This window comes from Lampetra planeri, chromosome 64 (genome assembly GCF_965212315.1).
Source record: "Lampetra planeri chromosome 64, kcLamPlan1.2.h2, whole genome shotgun sequence".
NCBI lineage: Eukaryota > Metazoa > Chordata > Hyperoartia > Petromyzontiformes > Petromyzontidae > Lampetra > Lampetra planeri.
In genome coordinates, this window is record NC_136170.1 from 4,417,620 (window position 1) to 4,439,465 (window position 21,846).

The 21,846-nt window shown below is 49.0% G+C and overlaps 1 protein-coding gene across 1 annotated transcript in view; it reads right to left on the reverse strand.

Annotated features, from left to right (window-relative positions):
* Nucleotides 1–2,165: 2,165 nt before the first annotated feature.
* The window catches only part of HIBADH (3-hydroxyisobutyrate dehydrogenase), a 30,301-nt gene continuing 10,620 nt past the window's right edge, over nt 2,166–21,846 (reverse strand). The window contains exons 3-8 of the mRNA XM_078619712.1: nt 19,007–19,116; nt 18,037–18,158; nt 16,294–16,427; nt 6,892–6,968; nt 6,403–6,559; nt 2,166–6,230 (exon numbers count right to left, since the gene is read on the reverse strand). Coding sequence (XP_078475838.1) covers nt 6,072–6,230; nt 6,403–6,559; nt 6,892–6,968; nt 16,294–16,427; nt 18,037–18,158; nt 19,007–19,116 — 759 coding nt within the window. The 3' untranslated portion in view covers nt 2,166–6,071. The remainder of the gene's footprint in view (nt 6,231–6,402; nt 6,560–6,891; nt 6,969–16,293; nt 16,428–18,036; nt 18,159–19,006; nt 19,117–21,846) is intronic.

The window sequence follows — 21,846 nt, forward strand, 5'->3', positions numbered from 1 at the left end:
CCCCCTCTCTCCACAGCCCCCCTCTCTTCTCCACAGCCCCCCCCCCCTCTCCACAGCTCCCCCCCTCTCCACAGCCCCCCCCCCTCTCCACAGCTCCCCCCTCTCTCCATAGCTCCCCCCCCTCTCCATAGCTCCCTCCCCCCTCTCTCCACAGCTCCCCCCCCCTCTCTCCATAGCTCCCCCCCTCTCTCCACAGCTCCCTCCCCCCTCTCTCCACAGCTCCCTCCCCCCTCTCTCCACAGCTCCCTCCCCCCTCTCTCCACAGCTCCCTCCCCCCTCTCTCCACAGCTCCCCCCCCTCTCCACAGCTCCCCCCCCCTCTCCATAGCTCCCTCCCCCAATCGCAGTGGAATCTCCCTTGACATCCGGATTTCTCTATCCTACTCATTTCCACCCCCGCGCTCAACTCTCTCATCACATTGCCCAACCATCACCCTCCACCCTCATCCCACGAATATCAGTCCCCGCCTCCTCTGCCGGGCACCATCCTTTGCCTCCATACCCACGTGCATCCTCTACGTGCAGCGGAATTTACATAGCAGACCCACGCAGTCGTTTGTCAATCTTTAGCTCTCCGATCCATACCAACTGCGTGCCATGTATGTGTCGTGCCGTAGATGGGCCGCACTTACCGGCAGTGGTAGACGGGGCCCATCTGGAGGCGGTACCTTGTACCGTCAGGGGAGGGGCTGCTGGGGGCTCAGGATCCCAGACAGCTATGCCCCTCGGTGCTACCAACGGGAGGGGGGGGGGGCTGCGGGGGATCTAGGATCCCAACGCAACCCCATCCCTCGATAGGCAAGGGGCATAAAAGGGCACCTCCCCAGCCGATCGGGACGAGTTGAAGACCGAAAACCAGCGAGATAGGACCCGGAGACCCCTAGCCCCGCTGTCCGTATCAGGGCCGGGACGCTGTGCGGCTCAGTGGTGAGACCCTGGGAACCCCTGGCCCGACGTCCTTGTAAGGGCTGGGTCCAGTGGGTCATTGGCCGGAACTCGCACCCTGGCTAGGGCGAGTTAGAATAGCCTCCCCCGAGGCACCCATTGCTGGAGGACCCTGAGTGTAGTCCTGTGTTAGGGCACGTTAGCCCGGAGGCAGTACCTCCCCAGACAGTGGTACAGGACAGTAACCCTGAGTGTTCTGGGACTGTACTGCCGAGGTGGTTTAATAGTGTTGCCTCCAAGAACCGTCTCCAGCGTCTCCTGAATCCACAACACTACATATGTATTGCCCCGCTCGTTAACCTAGGAAAGTCTGTCTCAAGACTCTAAACTAAACTTTGCATTTTATTTTACCAGGTAAAGCCCTCCGAGCTATATAAACACATTTCCTGAAGCGACCAGGCTATCACAAATGATAGCTCAACGAAGTGGCTTATTATCACATGAACATTTATAGTATTGGCCAAATATTCTCAACGTGTGATTTTTTTTATTTTAAATGTGGAGGGGAAAACTGAAGGACCTGACCCAGACAGAAATCCATACGACCACGGGTAGAAGATGCAAAATCCAAATATACAGGCGTCGGGGTTGGGATCAAACCCACGACACCTTGCCACCGTGGCACTAGTGGGGCGATGCTGCTGCAGCGGATTTCTTAGCACGGGGATGTAACGCGGCCACTCGCAGTTGACAATGTGTCGGATGTGGAGCTGAGTGGACTTGCCGATGACCGGTACCAGCGGTGTCAAGATCGGACTCTATGGAGGAGTCTCGTGAAGGACGCTGCGACTGGGCAGTTGGAGGCAATCGCCCTCCAGCAACAATGGAGGGCAGAGCCACGCTCACAACAACGTGCAGAGCACCAGGTGGCTAAAGCACAGCAAGTTGGCATAGGGGGCCAGTCAACCCATGGCCCCTCTTGGATCTGTCCTGTAACGTGTCAGCGGGTGAGCCTTCGAAGTTTCCACGTGGCTTTAACGTGCACATCGCCTTGTACAGGTGTCGTGGCGACGTCACCGCCACTTGGCGGCGGCTGCTGCTGTTGAGTGAAGGCTTGGTGCGTCGCTGTGAAGGCAGAGGCTTGAATCCGTGCCCTCGTGAGTGCCAGAAAACGGGGGGGGGGGGGGGGGGGGTGGAAAACGCCTGCACCCATCACTCGGACATCACACGAAGACTGCAAGACGTTCGTACCGCTCGCATTGTAACCACCGCACACGCCTCGATCGACCACAGGATTTATTATCGATTCCACTTGATTACACCCAGGTGAGTCTCAAGACTCACGTTCAGGAGGGTCCGGTCGGGTGTTTCGCAGTCAGGGGGTAAAGTTGTTGCTGCTGCAGTGATCCCAGTCGAGTGATCTGCAGGGCTCATCTCTCAGCATTGGCTGGGGGATGTGGTTGTGGCCAAAAGCAGTGCCACTGCTCGCGTGTGCGCGTGGGTTTAGCTATGGGGAGGAAGCCGGAGGGAATCCCCATGCAGAACAGGGGGGGGGGGGATAGAGACAACAAAGACCCCCCGTGAAGCCTGAACAGACTGCTGGGGCAAGTGCCGTTCGTGAGCAACACCTATGAAGGCCGGCACGGCACACGAGGGGGTGGGTGGCGAACACCAGGCCCTGCCGCCTTTGTCTCCCGAGTGGCGATGTTTACTACACACTGCAACAGGTACTCATTTTAGGCCCAGGACCGGTTCAGATAATCGTCACTGGTGTTGGTGGCCGTGAGTGGGAATCTAACTCGGGTCACCAAGTTTGCAGTGCAGCGTCGCGCTCACCGCTGAAGAGACCACACTGGCACACGCACGCACAGGAACACGCGCTCCACAACAGAAAGGATGCCCGAGTTGGGAATCGAACCCAGGGTGAAATTCTTGCTGCCGAACCCGACGGAAGGCAATGGCCAAAAAATCCTCCTCCCTCAAAGTAGCACAACACGTCTGTGACCGGTCCCTGCCAACATCCCGTCGGCCACACGGCCTTAGCAGCGTTATATTTGTGGGTCCCGGATGCAAGCAAAACTCTGGACTCTGGGTTTTGACTGTCTCATCAGCATTATAAAACGAGTGACTGCCGATGAGATGCAACTCCTAGAAGGCTGCGTGACTGAAGGGATGTGTTAAAAAAATATATACTTGCATTGTTTATTTAGAGGGACGGGCACGGTAAGGACTTTTTAAATCTAGATATGAAAACTAATTTATTAACTTGTTGTTTAGTTTGTTGTCCTCCCCCGCACCTCCGATTAGCACGGTTGGCTGATGTACGGTGCGAAAAGTTAAACGTACACACACACGTACATGTGTGAATAAACTTCACCACCGTAGTTACAAGTCGTTTGGCAAGGTTGCGTGCGGTGGAGTAAAGTGTGGGTACATCCCACCTCTATTCTCCAATGTCTTGGTACGACGTTGAAGAGTAGACCAAATCCTCCTCCATGAAGGTTTTTTTTGGTTAGATCGTGTAAATATGTCTGGTTAAACCCAACACAGACATTTAGTAAGGTTTGTCACATTAATAAAACATGCCAATTCGTTACTAGTACAGCACTAACCGGTTGTGCGTTGTAGAGTTATCCCACAGCATTTACAATTCGAGTAGCCGTGACACTTCGCCAGATTATACAACCAGCCTCACGAGGCGAAAGTCAGTTGTGGAGAAATCCTCCTCCTGTTATGGTCTTAAATAGAGGGGATAAATGTGATGTCGTCACCTGTGAGCCAATCAGGTGGGAACAATATAACCCAAAAAAACCTCCTCTATGGATATTGGCCGCAAAAGCCTACGTGTTAAACAAATCCTCCTCTACTGCACACCACCACGTGTCCCACCCATCATCACAACCTCCTCCCCCTGCGATTCCTGACGTATAAGTTGCTTCGCTCCACCCTCCTCCACTGGCACACGTGTCCCGTACACGCAACCAAGGAGGCGGCGGGGGTTCCACAGGCCTCTCCGTGCCGAGCCCACATCATCACTCAGCGTCCACAGAGAAGCAGATGGCATGTGGTAGGATAACAACGGTCAACACTACACCACCACTGGCACCACCGCCAACGCAGTAATCACCAACCACGAACCCTTGCAAATAAGCAGCGGACGCATCACCGGTCCCTTGCGCTACTACCGACCCAGCGCGCCGAGTTCGATTCCCGGCCACGGCTATTAAACGTTGGTGAAGAGCGAAGTCTGAACCGTTTGTGAAGCACCCCTCGCCCCTGCTACCCTAGTGGTGGTAGTGCTTATGCCGGCATGAGCAGCGATGCACAGAGCACCGAGCGAGAGAGACTCACCCGGAGCACAACATAGGACTCGCTTCCTGACAGTACCGACTCAACCCTCATTACGCTCTCATCCAATGACCAACGTTGATCGTGCCGATTGTTGCTGGCCACCTCGGCGCTTTGGGCCGGTGCTTAGTGGCTGTGTACAAAAAAATAAACACACGCACACACCTCGGCTCAAGTGCTGGAGGGAGGAGTGGGTTGGCGATCGCCGCCAGAGTGATTGTGAGTGTACTGGTATGCGTGAGTATACCGGGATGAGTGAGTATATGAGAGTGTGTGAGTGTGAGTGTATCAGTGTGTGCGAGTGAGTGTATCGGTGTGTGTGAGTATACCGGTGTGAGTGTATCAGTGTGTGTGAGTGAGTGTATCAGTGCGTGTGAGTGTATCAGTGCGTGTGAGTGAGTGTACGAGTGTATCAGTATGTGTGAGTGAGTGTATCAGTGTGTGTGAGTGAGTGTATCAGTGCGTGTGAGTGAGTGTACGAGTGTATCAGTGTGTGTGAGCGAGTGTATCAGTGTGTGAGTGTACCGGTGTGTGCAAATATACCGGGGTGAGTGTGTTGTACGAGAGTTTGTGTGTGTGTGTGAGTATCAGTGTGTGCGAGTGAGTGTATCGGCGTGTGAGTATACCGTGTGAGTGAGTGTATCAGTGCGTGTGTGAGTGTATCAGTGCGTGAGTGAGTGTATCAGTGCGTGCGAGTGAATGTACGAGTGTATCAGTATGTGTGAGTGAGTGTATCAGTGTGTGTGAGTGAGTGTATCAGTGCGTGTGAGTGAGTGTACGAGTGTATCAGTGTGTGAGCGAGTGTATCAGTGTGTGAGTGTACCGGTGTGTGCAAATATACCGGGGTGAGTGTGTGTACGAGAGTTTGTGTGTGTGTGTGAGTATCAGTGTGTGCGAGTGAGTGTATCGGCGTGTGAGTATACCGTGTGAGTGAGTGTATCAGTGCGTGTGTGAGTGTATCAGTGCGTGAGTGAGTGTATCAGTGCGTGCGAGTGAATGTACGAGTGTATCAGTGTGTGAGTGAACCGGTGTGGGTGAGTGAGTGTACGAGTGTATCAAGTGTGTGTGAGTGAGTGAACCGGTGTGTGTGAGTGAGTATCAGTGTGTGTGTGAACCAGTGTGTGTGAGTGTACGAGTGTATCAGTGTGTGTAAGTGAGTGTATCAGTGCGTGTGAGTGAGTATACGAGTGTATCAGTGTGTGTGAGGAGTGTATCAGTGTGTGTGAGTGAGTATCAGTGTGTGTGTGTAAGTGTCCCGGTGTGTGCGAGCGAGTGTACCCAAGTGTGAGTGTACCGGTGTGCGTGAGTGTCCTGGTGTGAGTGTACCAGAGTGTGAGTGAGTATACCGATGTGAGCGAGTGTACCCAAGTGTTTGAGAGTACCGAAGTGTGTTTGTGAGTGTACTGGTGTGTGAGTATACCGGAGTATGTGCGAGTGGGTGTGAGTGTATTCCTGTGTACACGTGTGTGTTCATGTATGAGTGTATTTGTAGGAGTTGATACATGCCAGTGTATATGTCTATGTATGTGGGAGTGTGTGTATACGTGTGAGTATACGTGCGAGTGTCCATACGTGCGAGTGTCCATACGTGCGAGTGTACATACGCATGTGCGTGCAAATGTGTAGTGTGTAGGTCTTGTCACGTGCTTGCTACGTGCCACGCGACACCCCGGGGACACCGTTGCATTGACAAGGTCACCGACTCATCGTCCATTGCGACGCCATTCCATCGAGCGTTGCTGTTCACAGCACGACGGGGGACAATCTGAGCCTCCCCATCCCCTGCCCATCCCGGATGGACGTTGCCCCGCCGGTTGGGGGTGGGGGGGAGAGGGCGGCTCACTTGGCCTCCTCTTCCCGCAGAAACTGGAAGACCGAGGAGAAGTCTTTGGCGGCGTATCCGCGCGCACACATCACGCGGTAGAGCTGGTGCGCCAGCGAGCCCAGCGGCACTGGCGTCTTTGTGTTAGTTGCCGCGTTCTGCGCCAGACTGAGGTCCTGCACAGACGCATGCACGCACGCAGACACGCATGTAGAGACGGGCACGTGCGCGTACGCAATCGCAGTTAGAAACGCAGAGGCAAGCACACACAATCACAGAGACACACGCAGAAGACACGCAGGGACACACAAACACGTCCTCCCCGCGTCCCACCCCTCCCCTGCTCACCTTGGCCATTAGGCTGGTGCCGAAGCCGCCCTGGTAATTGTTGGCAGCAGGGACGCCCTCCATGACGCCGGGCACCGGGTTGTATGCCTCGCTCGACCAGCAGCGCCCCGAGCTCATGTTGAGGATCCGCGCCAGAAGCTTGGGGTCCAGGCCCAGCCTGAGACACAAACAACAGCAGCGGACTTGAGAACACAAGCGCAGTACCACCATGGCCTGTCATCACTGTTCATAATCGTCATAACGCATCGCTATGATCATCATTATCAGGCATCGCTATGATCATCACCATCAGGCATCGCTATCATGATCATCATCATCAGGCATCGCTATCATGATCATCACACGTCGCTATCATCACCACCACGCGTCACTATCAACACCATCACGCGTCGCTATCACCATCCTCATCACGCGTCACTATCATTACCATCACACGTTGCTATTGCTATCACCATCACACGTCGCTATCACGATCACACATCTTCGCACCTTATTCCGAGATTCATAGCTTCAGACGTCCCGATCATGCTGATCGCCAGCAGCATGTTGTTACAGATCTTGGCTGCCTGCATATCAGGAACAAGCACCACAGCAACAACTGAAAATTAAGTTTATTTTACCAGGTTTAAGTCCCGGCTCATGCTGATCATCATCACGTGGAAATTTAGAGCAGCAGCCAAATACTCTAAACGTGTGACATTGATTCTAAACGTGGAGGAAAAAAGCGGAGGACCCAGAGATAAATCCACACGACCACGGGCATAGAGAGATGCAAACTCCAAATCCAGTCTTCTCCTTTGAAGCCGCATCTTGTTTTCATAATGCGAATTGTATACAAGGTGATGAATGTATAAGGGAACACATTGTTTTATAACGCGGATGCGAATTGTCTAAAACGCGATTGAGTGAAGGGAACTACGTCGCGCCAGTAGGAATAAGCGTTTTATAGGTTAGCATCATCGCACAAGGCATTGGGATGATGCTGTATGCTTCTAGATGCTACCCACATGCCTCAGCCTTTGTTCGGCCTGCGTACGCATCTTGCGTGTGATCAGGGACTGTGCATTACCCCCTATCTCATCTATAAAAGTAATTATTTGTCTGTCTGTCTGTTAATCTGTATGCGCACACGCACTTGCGAGGGATTTGGCTCTCAAATGGTGGGGTTGATGTAGAAAAATATTTGCCAGATAGCACGCTGTAAGCCCCACAGTGGGCAAGCGCCATGCCGTTTTCCCGTCACCCACCTTCAAAGTAGTTAAAATTGCGTTTTTAGGTGATTTTTCTTTATTTATTGATTTAGTTTTGCCACCCGCCGCAGGACAAAGCACGCAATTGTGCATGCGCGAAACGCTGACAGAAGTTGCCCCTCGCAACATATACACGATCGATAAAAATGTTCATTCACGTTAACAATGCTTAAAAAATACAAACAACGCTGAGGTTCATTCTTCACAGTCTTATGTCCTCCCCCCCACCCCAATGCGTGCAGTTACTGATATAAATTCCATAGATATTAATATTATAGCGCTTACATAGTATTATTGCAGCGCAGGTGGGGAGAACGGCCCAGCCCCTAGCCTGGCAATGTGTCACCTCCTCCGGCTGGGCAATCTAGGCGAGGCCGCGGGCTCTGCACGGGACTAGGCCTCACCACGGCAATGTAAAGTACAATTTGATTGCATCTTTCGCAAAGAACTCACGTTCGTCGTTTACTAATATTTCATTATTAGGTTGCTAAATATTTCGTTTGTTAGCTGTTTTTTTTATGACGCTGCGACAGTGTACTGCCAGTCTGTGCTGTGACCTGCTGCCTGCTGATTAATTAACGTCAGTGCACTGGCGCTCTATTATCTACACTGCTAATTTAGCTTTTGCCCATTATGAGTGTATGCCAGTCTATAATCTGTTGCCTGCTTCTTTACCTCACTCAGTGTACTGCCAGCCTTTCATGTCGACTGTATCCTGCTTTTTCAGCTGTTGCCCATATTGCCAGCTTTTTATGTCTACTGCTTATGTCATCGAGTCGGCGTACTGGCAGTCTATAATCTAGACTGGAGCCTGCTTCTCAACTGACCTGTGCGTACTGCTGCTCTTTAATGTACACTTATTTCAGCTTATTTCAATGCATTTCTATTGTTTCGATTGCTCACGTCACGCTATTTACGGATACGTAGTACTGCGATGCTCATTAATGTTATACTGCTAAATACGTTGCACTTTCTTCGCTACAGCCCATTGCATTTCGCATATCGTTTTGTTACATTCGTGGGAACATCACCCATTTAAATTTTGCCGTACTGCACCTTTACTTACTCTTAGGTTTTTTCGGTAAAGTCACGTAGGTAAAAAATTTAAATTAATAAAAGTAAAATAAAACAAATTAAAAAATTCACGACGTTTCGGAAGCAACACAAGCCTCCGTCTTCAGGTGGAACCGTCACAGCCACGACAGCTGTATCAAGTAAATGAGAGATCACAAGAAATACTACCCCGTATATATAATGGTTGAGGGGGGAAGGGCCAGGAACGGCACACTTTTTTATTAATATGGTAAGGTGAGGCTTAAGACCAAGAGTAGACTGCATAACAAAGGACTAAGCCTTTGTTATGGAGAGGTGCGGTTTGTAACTAACACATGGCATACATAACAAAAGTGTGAAAAAAGAAAAGCAAGTAAAAACTAAAACTGGTAAAACAACAAACTGGCTGTCTATCAACAGTCAGTCCTTTGTTATGCAGTCTACTCTTGGTCTTAAGCCTCACCTTACCCTATTAATAAAAAAGTGTGCCGTTCCTGGCCCTTCCTCCCTCAACCATTATATATACGGGGTAGTATTTCTTGTGATCTCTCATTTACTTGATACAGCTGTCGTGGCTGTGACGGTTCCACCTGAAGACGGAGGCTTGTGTTGCTTCCGAAACGTCGTGAATTTTTTAATTTGTTTTATTTTACTTATATTAATTTTTTTTACCTACGTGACTTTATTGAAAAAACCTAAGAGTATGAATCCTTGCAGTCACGAAAGCTTCAAATCATACGATGCCCTACAACAACACATTTTCCTGTCGCAAGGCCAAGATGGGTACCACGTCAAGATTCCTCAAATTACAAAGCTGCAGGACAAAGACACTCACAAAACTGTCTCCTCTAAAAAAACTTATATTCCTTCGTGATCATGGACACAGGACGAAACCACATATTATTGTGCGCCAACCTCTTTCACTAGTATGTTGTCAATGAGTATGCCAACATTGAGAGTGAGCGCCTTCTTTACATTCAACTGAATAAAAAACGCCTACGTGTGAACAGTAAGCTAATCTCTGGGACGCCTTCAATGCCGAAGGAGATGCAAACAGTCACAATGTGGGCTAATTAGTTATTTTGCCTTCATCCTTCACAGCTCCACCAAGATACATGCATGAGAAGACTCAGGATGCCATGATATACATCAGCCAATATGCCACGCCCGATCTCTTCATCACCTTCACTTGCAATCCCAAATTAACGGAGATCCAGGTTTACCTTTATCTAAACCAAAAGCCACCAGACAGACATGGCATCTTAGTGAAGGTCTTAAAACTCAAAGTTAATGACCTCATGATGCTTATTACGACCAACGAATGCGGCGCCTTTGCAAAGACAATCAGTAACTTGCACACCATTGGGTGGCAAAAACGTCGTCTTCCTCATGCTCACATTTCGCTATCGATGAGGGAAACAATTCATGCAAGTCACATTGATATATTTATCAGTGCTGAGGTACCTCACCCCCATCAAGACCCTGCCCTTTTTCTATGTGGTCTGCAACTAAATGGTCCATGGCCCATGTGGCCAGTTCAAATGCGTCATGTACGCAAGACCACAGGTGTACCAAGAGGTATCCACGGAACTACTTGAAAGACACTAAGTCGGCCCATGATGGCTATCCTCTATATCATCACAGAAATACTGACCATGGTGGATTTCAAACAACGCTCAGACCTGCCACTAACTCGCTAATTAAGGTTCACAACCGGTGGATCGTTCCCTACTGGCCTCTTCTATGCAAGATCTTCCAGGCCCACTTTAATGTTAAATCCTATTCTAAAAATATGCATATAACATGTTTGCCAATACATCAACAAAGGCTCTGACATGGCTGTCTTTGCCTTACAAAACAGAGGGGCAAAGTGTGCATGAGCTCAAACTCTTTTTTCCAAGGAACATACATCAGCAACAATGAGGCCATTTGCTGAATTCATGGCTTCCCCATCCATGACCGTTCCCCCACAGTCGTCCATTTGGCACTTCACCTCCAAAATGGTCAACGCATCTACGTCACCAAATGAAATGCCCAACAAAAGGCCTTGGCTCCACAAGATACCACCCTTATGGCGTTCTTTGTTTTGTGCCCAAGTGACCCATTTGCTGCCAACCTGCTCTACCATAAAGTTCCCTCCTACTATATATAGACCGCAAAAAAAAAATGGAAGCGACGTGCTGCTGACGGTGAATCTGATGCCTTAGGGCGAGTCTGTCAAACATACAGAGAAGCTTGCAATCTTCGTGCAATTCTTGCACATGATCACCATCTTCATAAAGCTATGACAGAAGCTTATGTTGGTCAGTCCCCTTTCCAACTGACATTGCTCTTCTGCATAAATATTCAAGTTTGCAGCCCATCTAACCCCATGGGACATCCTCCACGGAGCTCAATGAGAAAATACAAACCTCGACGTCAACTTTTCTGATGTCATCTTCAAACAGGCCCTCATCCTCCTTCACGACAAACTGCACTCCATTGCTGAAAAATACCTCACGTCTATGGGACTACCAACACCCTACAGGGACAACCTGCATGCCCTTGCTCAAGTCATCCTATGTTAAATATGCTATTATGCTTTACAGCTTCTTAAATGTATTAGGAACATTAACCAAAGCTGATGGATGCACAAATATAAGCCTACACGAAAATCTTGGAAGACATTGAGACGACTAATCGAGTCTTTTTTTTTCCTTGATGCACCTGCCAGTACTGGGAAGACCTGTGTTTTCAAACTGCTCCTCACTAAGGCTCGCCAGAGAGAGAAAATTGCTCTAGCTGTGGCATCATCGGGGATTGCTGTGTAAGTCGATGTGTTGGTGTGAGTCCATGTGTGTGTGTTTGAGTCCATATGTATGTGCGTTAAGGTCCATTGTGTGCAAGTCGATGTGTGCCCGTGTCTTTTTTGCCCGGGCAACGCCAGATGTGTGTGTGTGTACGTTGATGTGTGTGTGTGTAAGTTCAAGTGTGCGTTACAGTCCATGTGTGTGTCGGTCGCTGTATGTGTGTTAGTCGATGTGTGTGTGTGTTAGTCGATGTGTGTGTGTGTTAGTCGATGTGTGTGCATGGCTCCATGTGAGTGTATAAATCACTGTGTCTATGTGTGTCAGTCGATGCGTGTCAGTCGATGCGTGTCCATATGTGTGTGTTAGTCCGGCAAAATAACCCCCTACCTCCTTGTGGTGACGAACGGGCACACGCTGTCGTGGGCAGTGCCGTGGCGGGAGGGCCAATTCCGATTGGCCTTTCCCCTCATTACATTTGTAACTACCACAGCGGCTAAATGGGGGCTCTGGATTGGTGCGAGGGGCTGGTAACCCCTCCACCTTCAATTAATTAGCACTAAACCACAACTACATAATTTAATAAATAAACTTGTGCCGGAGGCCCCGGAGAGACAAGCGTCTATGACGTCTCCTGGCCAAACCCCATTTGGCGGAGCCAGGAGATTGAATGTTTACCCTCTGGGTTCCTCCAGAAACAACAACAAAAATTTCGATTTAAAGCTTTCGTGACTGCAGGGATTCATCTTCTTGGTTCTTTCGGTAAAGTCAAGTAGAATGGAAATAATAAAATAATAAAACTAAAACATAATAAAATAATTCTCACGACGTTTCGGCCACAACGCAAGCAGCCGTCCTCAGGTGAAGACCAGGTCTGTCGGGGAGACAGCGTCTGAATGAAACAACACCACGCTTGGAACGTATATTTAAGCTGGGTTGGAAGGTGGGAAGGTTTGCCTTGACAAAAGAATTTGCATATCAAGAGGAATATAGCATATTTATGGGAAATGCAGGTATGTGATTAGTACTACTTGTGAAATGCGTAGGAGGTGGGCGGGGGAGTTTCAAAGTCATATTATGCCCGTGCATTATGCAGGATTAGCAGCATCAAAGGGAGGGGATAGGGGTAGCATTAATAAAGGGAAGGAATGTAATAGTAAGTAGCTGCAGTAACTAAACAACCACGTAAAAAACCTACAGTATAAACTACATAGTATCATCAGTATACTAAATATACTCTCCACTAAGATGAGCTACTAACAGTAAGTAATACATTACAATTCTATGTCGCAAAAAATATAATATGCTTCCAGCTACACTTTTTTTTCCTTACATCACACGGGTCTACCCCGTACTATATGCTGCCATAGACAAACCCAACATTAAATTATATACTGTATTACTATACACCACCTTAGAGTAATACATAGTGTAATATTACACTATGTATTATTCTATCAACCCTACTGTATATCACACTGCTGTATATTCACTATACAATTACGATACTATATATTGCCTTATACATTGTATTAAGGCGCCCTTCCCCCCTTCCAACCCAGCTTGATAATACGCTCCAAGCGTGGTGAGGTTTCATTTTGCTTCCTCTTAGTATCTTTCACTCAACGGTCAATGGTATAGTGCAGGGGTCGGCAACCTACGGCTCCGGAGCCGCATGCGGCTCTTTACGGGCTGCTTCTTGACGATATGTACGTATGTACATAGATGCATTGCGGCTCTTGAAATACTGAATTTTGTACCGAATTGGAAAGAAATGGCTCTTCTTGTTATTTTGGTTGCCGACCCCTGGTATAGTGTATAGCAGATTGTATAATAATAGTATAAAATTGTAATGTTTAATACAATGTTTAAGGCAATATATAGTATCGTAATTGTATAGTGAATATACAGCAGTGTGATATACAGAAGGGTTGATAGAATAATACAGTTGACACAGTAGAGGGCACAAGTGGTGCATCAGCCAGTCGTCTCAGTCAGTCGACCTGTGGCATCGGGGTCTGCCCCATCACCTACTGCCAGCGGGCGTTCGACACTTCACGTGGACTCAAGGTGCACATAGCTTGGCACAAGCGTCGTGGCGACGTCACCGCCACTTAGTGGCGAATGGCGGTTGTTGTTAGTCCATGTGTGTGTAAGTCCATATGTGCGTGTGTAACTCTGTGTGTATCTAAAGTCCATGTCTGTGTGTGTGAGTCCATGTGTATGTGTGTGTAGGACAACATGTGTGTGAGTCTCTGTATGTGTGTGTGTGAGTCTATGTGTGTGTAAGTCCATGTGTGTGTCTTAGTCGATATATGTGTGTCTAAGTCCATGTGTGCTTAGGTCGATGTGTGTGTGAGAGTCTACCAGAGGTGGGACAAAGTCATTGTTATGCAAGTCCAAGTCGAGTCGCAAGTCATCAAATTCATGACTCGAGTCTGACTCGAGTCCAAGTCACATGACTCGAGTCCACATCTCATAGGTGGGACAAAGTCATTGTTATGCAAGTCCAAGTCGAGTCGCAAGTCATCAAATTCATGACTCGAGTCTGACTCGAGTCCAAGTCACATGACTCGAGTCCACACCTCTGGAGTCTACGTATGTGTGTGTGTGCGCGAGTCGCTGTATGTGTACGTCGATTTGTGTGTGTAACTCCATGTGTGTGTATCTAAAGTGGATGTCTGTGTGTGTGTGTGAGTCCATGTGTGTGTGTGTAGGTCGATGTGTGTGTCTGTCTTTTTCATCCGGGTAACGCCAGGTACTTACCGCTAGTATTATATATTCATTATAACGCAATTTTTCCATAACGCAGTGCTCTTCAGGAATGCAACTACTCCTGCCACGTTATAAAAGAACAGACTATATACACGCGCCAGGGAAGGGATGGAACCCACGATCTCCTGAATACCAGATGAGAGATAACATCTAAATACCATTGAGCCCTATTGGAATCTTGCACAGCAACAATCGCCTCCCACCTGGCAATCCAATGCTGCCCGTTTGCAGGCCAGTTGCTGGGTCTCCTTTTACCACAAGGATAGCTGCTCGAGGGGTCCCCTTTCAAATGTATTTAGATGGGTGCCATGGTGGCTAGATGTTCACTACCTCGCCTGGCATACAGGACGTCGTTGTTCGATCCCAACCCTGATGGCTGCTATATATTTAGAGTTTGTGTGTCTCTCCCTCCCTGTGGTCTCATGGATTTTTCTCCGAGTCCTCTGGTTTTTCCCTCCACATTTAGAATCAACATCACGCGTTTAGAGTATTTGGCTGCTATAAATGTCCATGTGATGATGATAACACTATGTAACCCAATTTTTGTTCCTGGGTAGTAAGTGTTATTTTGTAATTGCTTATGCCTAAAAGTATAGAAAATGGCTATTATTCCCCAAAAACTTTGCTTTTGTGACCAGGACAGTGATATTTTGAAATGTACCTATTTTCAATGAGAAGATGGGCAAATTTGAGTATTTTCGTTCACATAAAGTAATTTATCAAGATGAGAATCAAGGATATGGACTTTGAGGGACATCCTACAGCCCATTGTGCCTTAGTTCTTCACCAGCCTCAACCAGCTCCACAGTTTTCGACCTTGTGATTGCACAGGAAGCCACGAACCACTGCAACAAAGCGGTTCCAAACCGCTTTCTCCTTACTAGTGAGCATCTTGGGCAATTCATTGCACTCCAGGATCTTCTTTATCTGTGGTCCGACAAAGACACCGGTATTGACCCTTGCCTCAGACAGTTTATGGTAGAAGTACTTGAAGGCTGCAGACTCCTTATCTACAGCTCTGACAAATTGTTTCATAAGGCCCAATTTGATGTGCAGTGGTGGCATCAACACCTTCTGGGGGTCCTCCAGTGGCTCCTACTTGACGTTGTTCCTCCCCAGAGAACTCGGTCCGCTGTGGCCAGTCCCGCCTGTGGTAGTGCGCCTTGGTGTCTAAATCTTTTGTAGTATTTTTTTTATTACTTTAGTATAAATACATCTTAATTTTGATTCATATGTTGTTTTTGTCTGACTTTATGTGAACGAAAATACACAATTTTGCCCATTTTCTCATTGAAAATAGGTAAATTTCAAAATATCACTGTTCTGGTCACAAAAGCAAAGTTTGTTGGGAATAATAGCCATTTTCTGTACTTTTGAGGCATAAGCAATTAGGAAATAACACTTACTACCCAGGAACAAAAACATTGTTACACAGTGTAATAAGCCACTTCTTTGAACTATCATTTGTAGCCAGGTCGCTTCTGAGAAAGAGCCACATAAATAAAAGTAGCTGAGTATCTAATAGTTTAGAGATGTAAATTGCTCTAGGATGTGAAGAAGGCCACTCTTTCAAACACAACTGCTGATGATTTGTGTGTTCTCCCGCTGGCCTGCAGAGTGTGACAGCGCGAGTCCGTGTGTGAGTGTGCGTGTGGGGAGAGGTAGTGAAGTGGTTTGCACAATTTGCTACAAACCTGGTGAACCGACATTTGATTTCTGGCTCACGATCAAAAACAGTGATGGCGAATATCTGAACCGGTCATGGGCCTCCCCTAGGTCAAATAAGTACCTGGGTGGTGCTGGCCACCCACCCCCTTCATGTGCCATGCCGGCCTTCACGGGTGTTCGCTAACGGCACTTGCCCCAGCAGTCTGTTACAAGCTACGCGGGGGATCTTTGTCTGGCCTTCATAGGAGCTGCTACTCGCTAACAGCACTTGCCACAACAGTCTGTGAAGGCTAAACGGAGGAGTGTGGTGCTCTGCATCTCCGTGGGAGTGAGGGAGCAAGCGAGGTGTGTGCTGTTACCTGCCCCGTGCCCACTCCCCCACAGTGCACCACGTTGGCCCCCATGCAGCTCAGCAGCTCCTTGGCGGCGTTGAACTCGGCCTCGGGACCGCCCACCATGAAGGTGAGGTTCCCAGCCCTTGCCGCCCCCACTCCTGAGCTCTCGCAAAGACAAAGATCGCCCACCACCCCCCGCGTGTGTAGCCTCAGCAGACTTATCAGGTGTCCACCACGTCACGTGATGCATACATAGCAAACACGTCATGACACGTGTACACGTGAAAAACAATACACATACACAATCGCATATACGCACACATACACGAATACATACGTACATACATACACGTACTCAGTCATTCACATGTACACTCGCATCCTCTTTGGTTCTTTCGGTAAAGTCACGTAGGTAGAAAAAATCTAATTAAATCACGAAGTTTCGATCGCAACACAAGCAATCATCATCAGGTGAGACCGATACAGCAGGAAAACGGCTGCAAACAGGCGAGAGAGCTGCCGTGACAAGGGGTTATATAGGTCTGAGCTGGGAGCAACCCAAGGGTAAGTGGGCGGGGCTGGAGGTGGAAGAGAGAGGGGCTGTGGAGCTGCGTGAGACACGGGGGGAGAGATCTGCCGCGACAAGAGAGATCGGTGGTAGGGGGGAGAGAGGGGGGGTTGGGCAGAAATAAGAAAGGGGGAGGCAAGGGGGGGGCGAGAGAGGTGGGTGGGGCAGAGATAATCGGTGGTAGGGGGAGAGAGGCTGTGTTAGTGATGTTAATGTGAGAAATTAGCATGTTAATGTAAGATCGCAGAGCCACCGCCAAGTCGAGGTCGGCGCGCGGAGGTGGCTATGTTGGTGTGAAAATATTTTAAACTGTTAATGTAAAATGAAGAGCTACTCCCACTTCCGCCTCGCGAGGGAGCACCCCTGTGGCCCCTACTCTGGGCCAGCGTCTCCGTGGGAGGGCCCCGGGCTGGGCGCCCCCGCGATGCTGCCAGCACCCCCGGTGAGACTGCTCGCACCGTCTGCGCCATCCATGGCAGTAACAGAGGAGGGGTGGCGGTGGAGCTGGTGGTCGTGCAGTTGCACGTGGCTACCTGTAATCTGGCGCTGGTTAATAACGTCCTTCCAATGGTTGCTCAGCTTATACCCACCTTCTCGGTTGAAGTTGTCTCTGTGTTTATATATCTGGATGGCTTCATGGACAAATATTTGGTAGCCCTAAGGTTTTCAGAGTACCTTGGTCTCGGAATAAACAATATCGTGCGAGCCCACCGTGTTATAACAATGATCAGCCACGGCAGAGGTATTGCTTCTGCCATGTTTCAAATCTGCCATGTGTTCGCGAACACGGTCCGAGATATGTCGATTCGTTTCCCCAATGTAACTGCTGCCGCAGACACAACTTAGTTTGTAGACACCAGGGTATTGCATGTCAGGAATGGCATCCTTCACCGATGGGATCAGATAAAGGATTTTGTGTACTGCATTGAATCGGACCTGGATCTTGTGTTTGTTTAAGATTTGGGAAATATTTTTAACCACTACACCACTCCTCCCCACTGAGCTCACGACCGCGCATACTCGTGCACACGCACGCACGCTCACAAACTCACTGCAGAACAGGGAGAGAACACACACACGCCACACAGAAGGGCACGCAAGTCGTGAATCGAACCCAGGCGCTTCTCGCTGCCTGCCGCCCACACGAATGAGGGGACGCACGGTGGGGGCGAGAGAGGAGGCGGACCGCCGAGTCTCACCCCCAGAGACCGGCGCGTCCATGAAGACGGCGCCGGCGCGCTCTGCGGCGAGCGCCGTCTCCTTAGAGACGAGCGTGTCGATGGTGCTCGAGTCGACAAGCAGCGAACCCCTCCGCACGCTCCTGCAAGCGTGGGGGTGGAGGGGGGGGCGCCACACAGGGGAAGCCACCGACAGTCAGCCCATCCACAATCATCGTCGTCGTCACAGATCATAAACGCCACATGTCATCGTCACAAACTGCTTGTTGTTGTGTTTAGTTTGTTGTCCTTCCCTCACACGTCCGATAAAGCAGGGTTGGCTACGTACGGTGCGAAAGAAGTTCAACATACGTGCAAACATAGATTCACAGACCCACTCACACAGAGACCCATAGACGAGCACAGAGACGCATAGTTTGTTGTCCTTCCCCCGCACCTCCAATTAGCAAGGATCGCTACGTACTGTGCGAAACAAGTTCAAAGTACGTATATATCAATACCACAAATCATCACATTGTCATCATCATCACATCTCCATCATCACATGTCACATCATCACATATCATCACCACACATCATTACATTTCTATACCACACATTATCATCACAAATCATACATGATAGTAATACATCATCATCGTCATCTGCCTCTTCCTCAATCCACTTCCAAATCTCACAATCTGTTCCTTGGCTGTCACTCCACGATGAATCTTGACCACCGGCCACCATACACTGTGTGTGTACTGTGTGAGAGTACAGTGTGTATACTATGTGAGTGTACACTCTGTATACTATGTGAGTGTACACTGTGTATACTATGCGAGTGGACACCGTATTGTGAGTGTACACTGTGTATACTATGTGAGTGTACACTGTGTGTGTACTGTGTGAGAGTACACAGTGTGCACTATGTGAGTGTACACTGTGTATACTATGCGAGTGGACACCGTATGTGCTATGCGAGTGTACATTGTGTATGCTGTGTGCGTACTTGAGGATTCCGCTGGGCCCCATGTAGGCCTCGGTCACATTGGGGCTGGACGGGAGCATTGTGATGATGCGATCGGCGCGTTCCGCCACCTCCGCAGGAGACTCCACGATCTACACGCAGAAAACAACCAGCTGTGTGTGATGATCGACATCAGTTGGGTAAAACGCAAACCGTCAGGAGTTGTGTTTGATAGCATGTCCTCCTATTTAAAACTATATGTTACAAAGAGGATACAAAAGCACGATAATATTGTTAAGTATAGGAAACATAAACAGATCACTTAAAACATATAAAAAAATGAAACTAAACTATTTTTTGTATCTTACCAGGTAAGGCCCACTGAGCTATCAGCTTATTTTTCAGAAGTTACCTGGCTATCGCAAATGATAGATCAACGATGTGGCTTATCCTGTGGACATGTAAAGTAGCCAAATAACTCTAAACAGATGACGTTGATTCTAAACGTGGAGGGGAAAAATCAGAGGACCTGGAGAAAAATCCACGTTACTAGGGGGAGAGACACACGCACAGTACAAATATACAGCAGGCTTCAGGGTTGGGATTGAACCCACGATCGCCTGTATACCAGGTGAGGTAGTTAACATCTCGCCACCGTGGCATTCATTAACACATTTGAAAGGTCGTTAAGATCTGCAGATTCCGCCCTTCTGTGCATACCTCGATCCTAGCTGCGTTCCTGGGGTGAGCGGCCACTTGCTGTGGCCACGCCACCGTTGTAGAATTCCCTACCATTGGAAATTTCTTCATACGATAGTGTGGATACTTTTAAACCTCATCTTGAAACACATTCTCAAGTCAGTTTATTCTATTTAGCTTCTCCTTCTCTCTTGGCCTTTCGTTCATCCTTATTCTTTACAAGGCGCTTTACAAATAAACGTAAATTATTATTAGCTGTCCCTGTGTGGTATAAGGTGACTCAGCAACTGGCATGTATGTGTTCCCAAGTGAGTACCTGGCAGGTGATTTTTCAGCATTGGCATGTGATTTTGGCCAATACAAGTTACGTTGTGTGTGTGTTTAGCTATGGGAGGAAACTGGAGATCCCGGAGGAAACACATGTTCATTCTCTCTCACTCTACAGAACCATGGGAAGAACATACAAACTCCACTCACTCACTTTCACTGTGCACAACAGGGGGAGAACATAAAAACTCTACTCACTCTCAATCCCACACACACTCGCACATATACAACAACCGCAATTCGCCACTAAGTGGCGGTGATGTCACGACGACGCTTGTGCAGGTCAAAGTGCACTTTGAGGCCACGTGAAGTGTCGAACTCCCGCTGGCAGGTCAGGGGACAGACCCAGCAGGTGCCACGGGTCGACTGACTGAGATGACTGGCTGATACACCACCTGTCCCCCCTACTGTGCCAACTTGCTGTGCTTTAGCCACCCGGCGCTCCACTCATTGTTGTGAGCGTCGCTCCTCCACCCTCCCTTGTTGTTGGAGGGCGACTGCCTCCGAATGTCCAGTAGTATCCTTCACGAGCCTCCTCCACAGAGGCCGATCTTGACACCGCTGGTACCAGTCATCGGCAAGTCCACTCAGCTCCACGTCCTCCTGTACCACATCACTCCATCTCTTCTCTAGCCCGTGACGCGCTCGTTTAGCCACCTCGATCCGGCCGAACAAAAGCTGTTTAAGGCATGCAATGTGACTGGGCATGCGGGCTACATGGCTCAGCCAACACAGCCTTGCCTGCCGGAGGAGCTCACCAATGGAACTTTGTCCACATCTTTCAAGGATTTGTGAGCTCCTCACACAATCCAGGATGGATCGTAGGCAGGCCAGCCTAAATGTTTCTAACCGGCGAAGATGTTTCATTAGGGGGTCCACGTTTCGCAAGCGTAGAGAAGGGAGGGAATGACCGTGGCCGAAAAGACTTGAAGCTTCGTGCAGAGCGACAGACCAGGTAGCTTCCACACAGCGTTACGCAACCGATGAAAAGATAATGCCGCTCGACTGATACTGAGTGAGACCTCTGCTGTCAAACCGGAGCCGGTCATGAGCACACTGCCCAGGTATGGGAAACTCTCCACTCTCTTCACAACCGCCCCATCACCGATTGGAAGGTGTGGGGATGGAGTGTCCGATGATACAAAATACCCTGGCAGGTGCTTAGTTTTGGTGGGGCTGATGGTAAAGCCACACCTCTTAGTGGCAAGCTCCAGGCTTAGCAGAAGCGCCTCAAACTCCTCCTCTGAGTGTGCAGCGATTACCAGATCATCGGCACACACAACATCGTTGAGCAATAGGGAGCCATCCCTTGACCGCATCCGGGCATCGATCAGCCTCCCATCATATCTGTACCAGATGGAAATTCCTCCAGTACAGCTATTGAATGACTCACAAACTACGTTGTCAAAATAGATCTTAAATAATGTGGGAGCCAGAGGACATCCCTGTCGCACCCCAAGGTGTACAGCGAATGGCTCTGACCCCTGGCCACGTAGTTTTACCCGGGCCTGCTCACCATCATGAAGTTCCTTAATGATCATGAGCAGAGGTTCAGGGACTCTGAAAGGACAAAGAACCCAGAGCCCAGGCCTACTGATGGTATAATAGGCCTTGACCAGGTCAATAAAGCAGAGATGTAGGTCTTGTTGGAATTCCCTACACCTCTGCTGTAGCAGATGGACAGAAAATATGGCATCTGTGCATGACCGTCCTTTCCTGAAACCGCATTGGGGCTTCGCAAGCCTCTCCTCAGCGTGCCTAGCAAGGCGATGTTGAAAAATCCGTGATAGGACCTTTACCGGCACACTGATGAGTGAGTTGCCCCTGCAGTTGTTAAAGTCTGTGCGGTCCCCCTT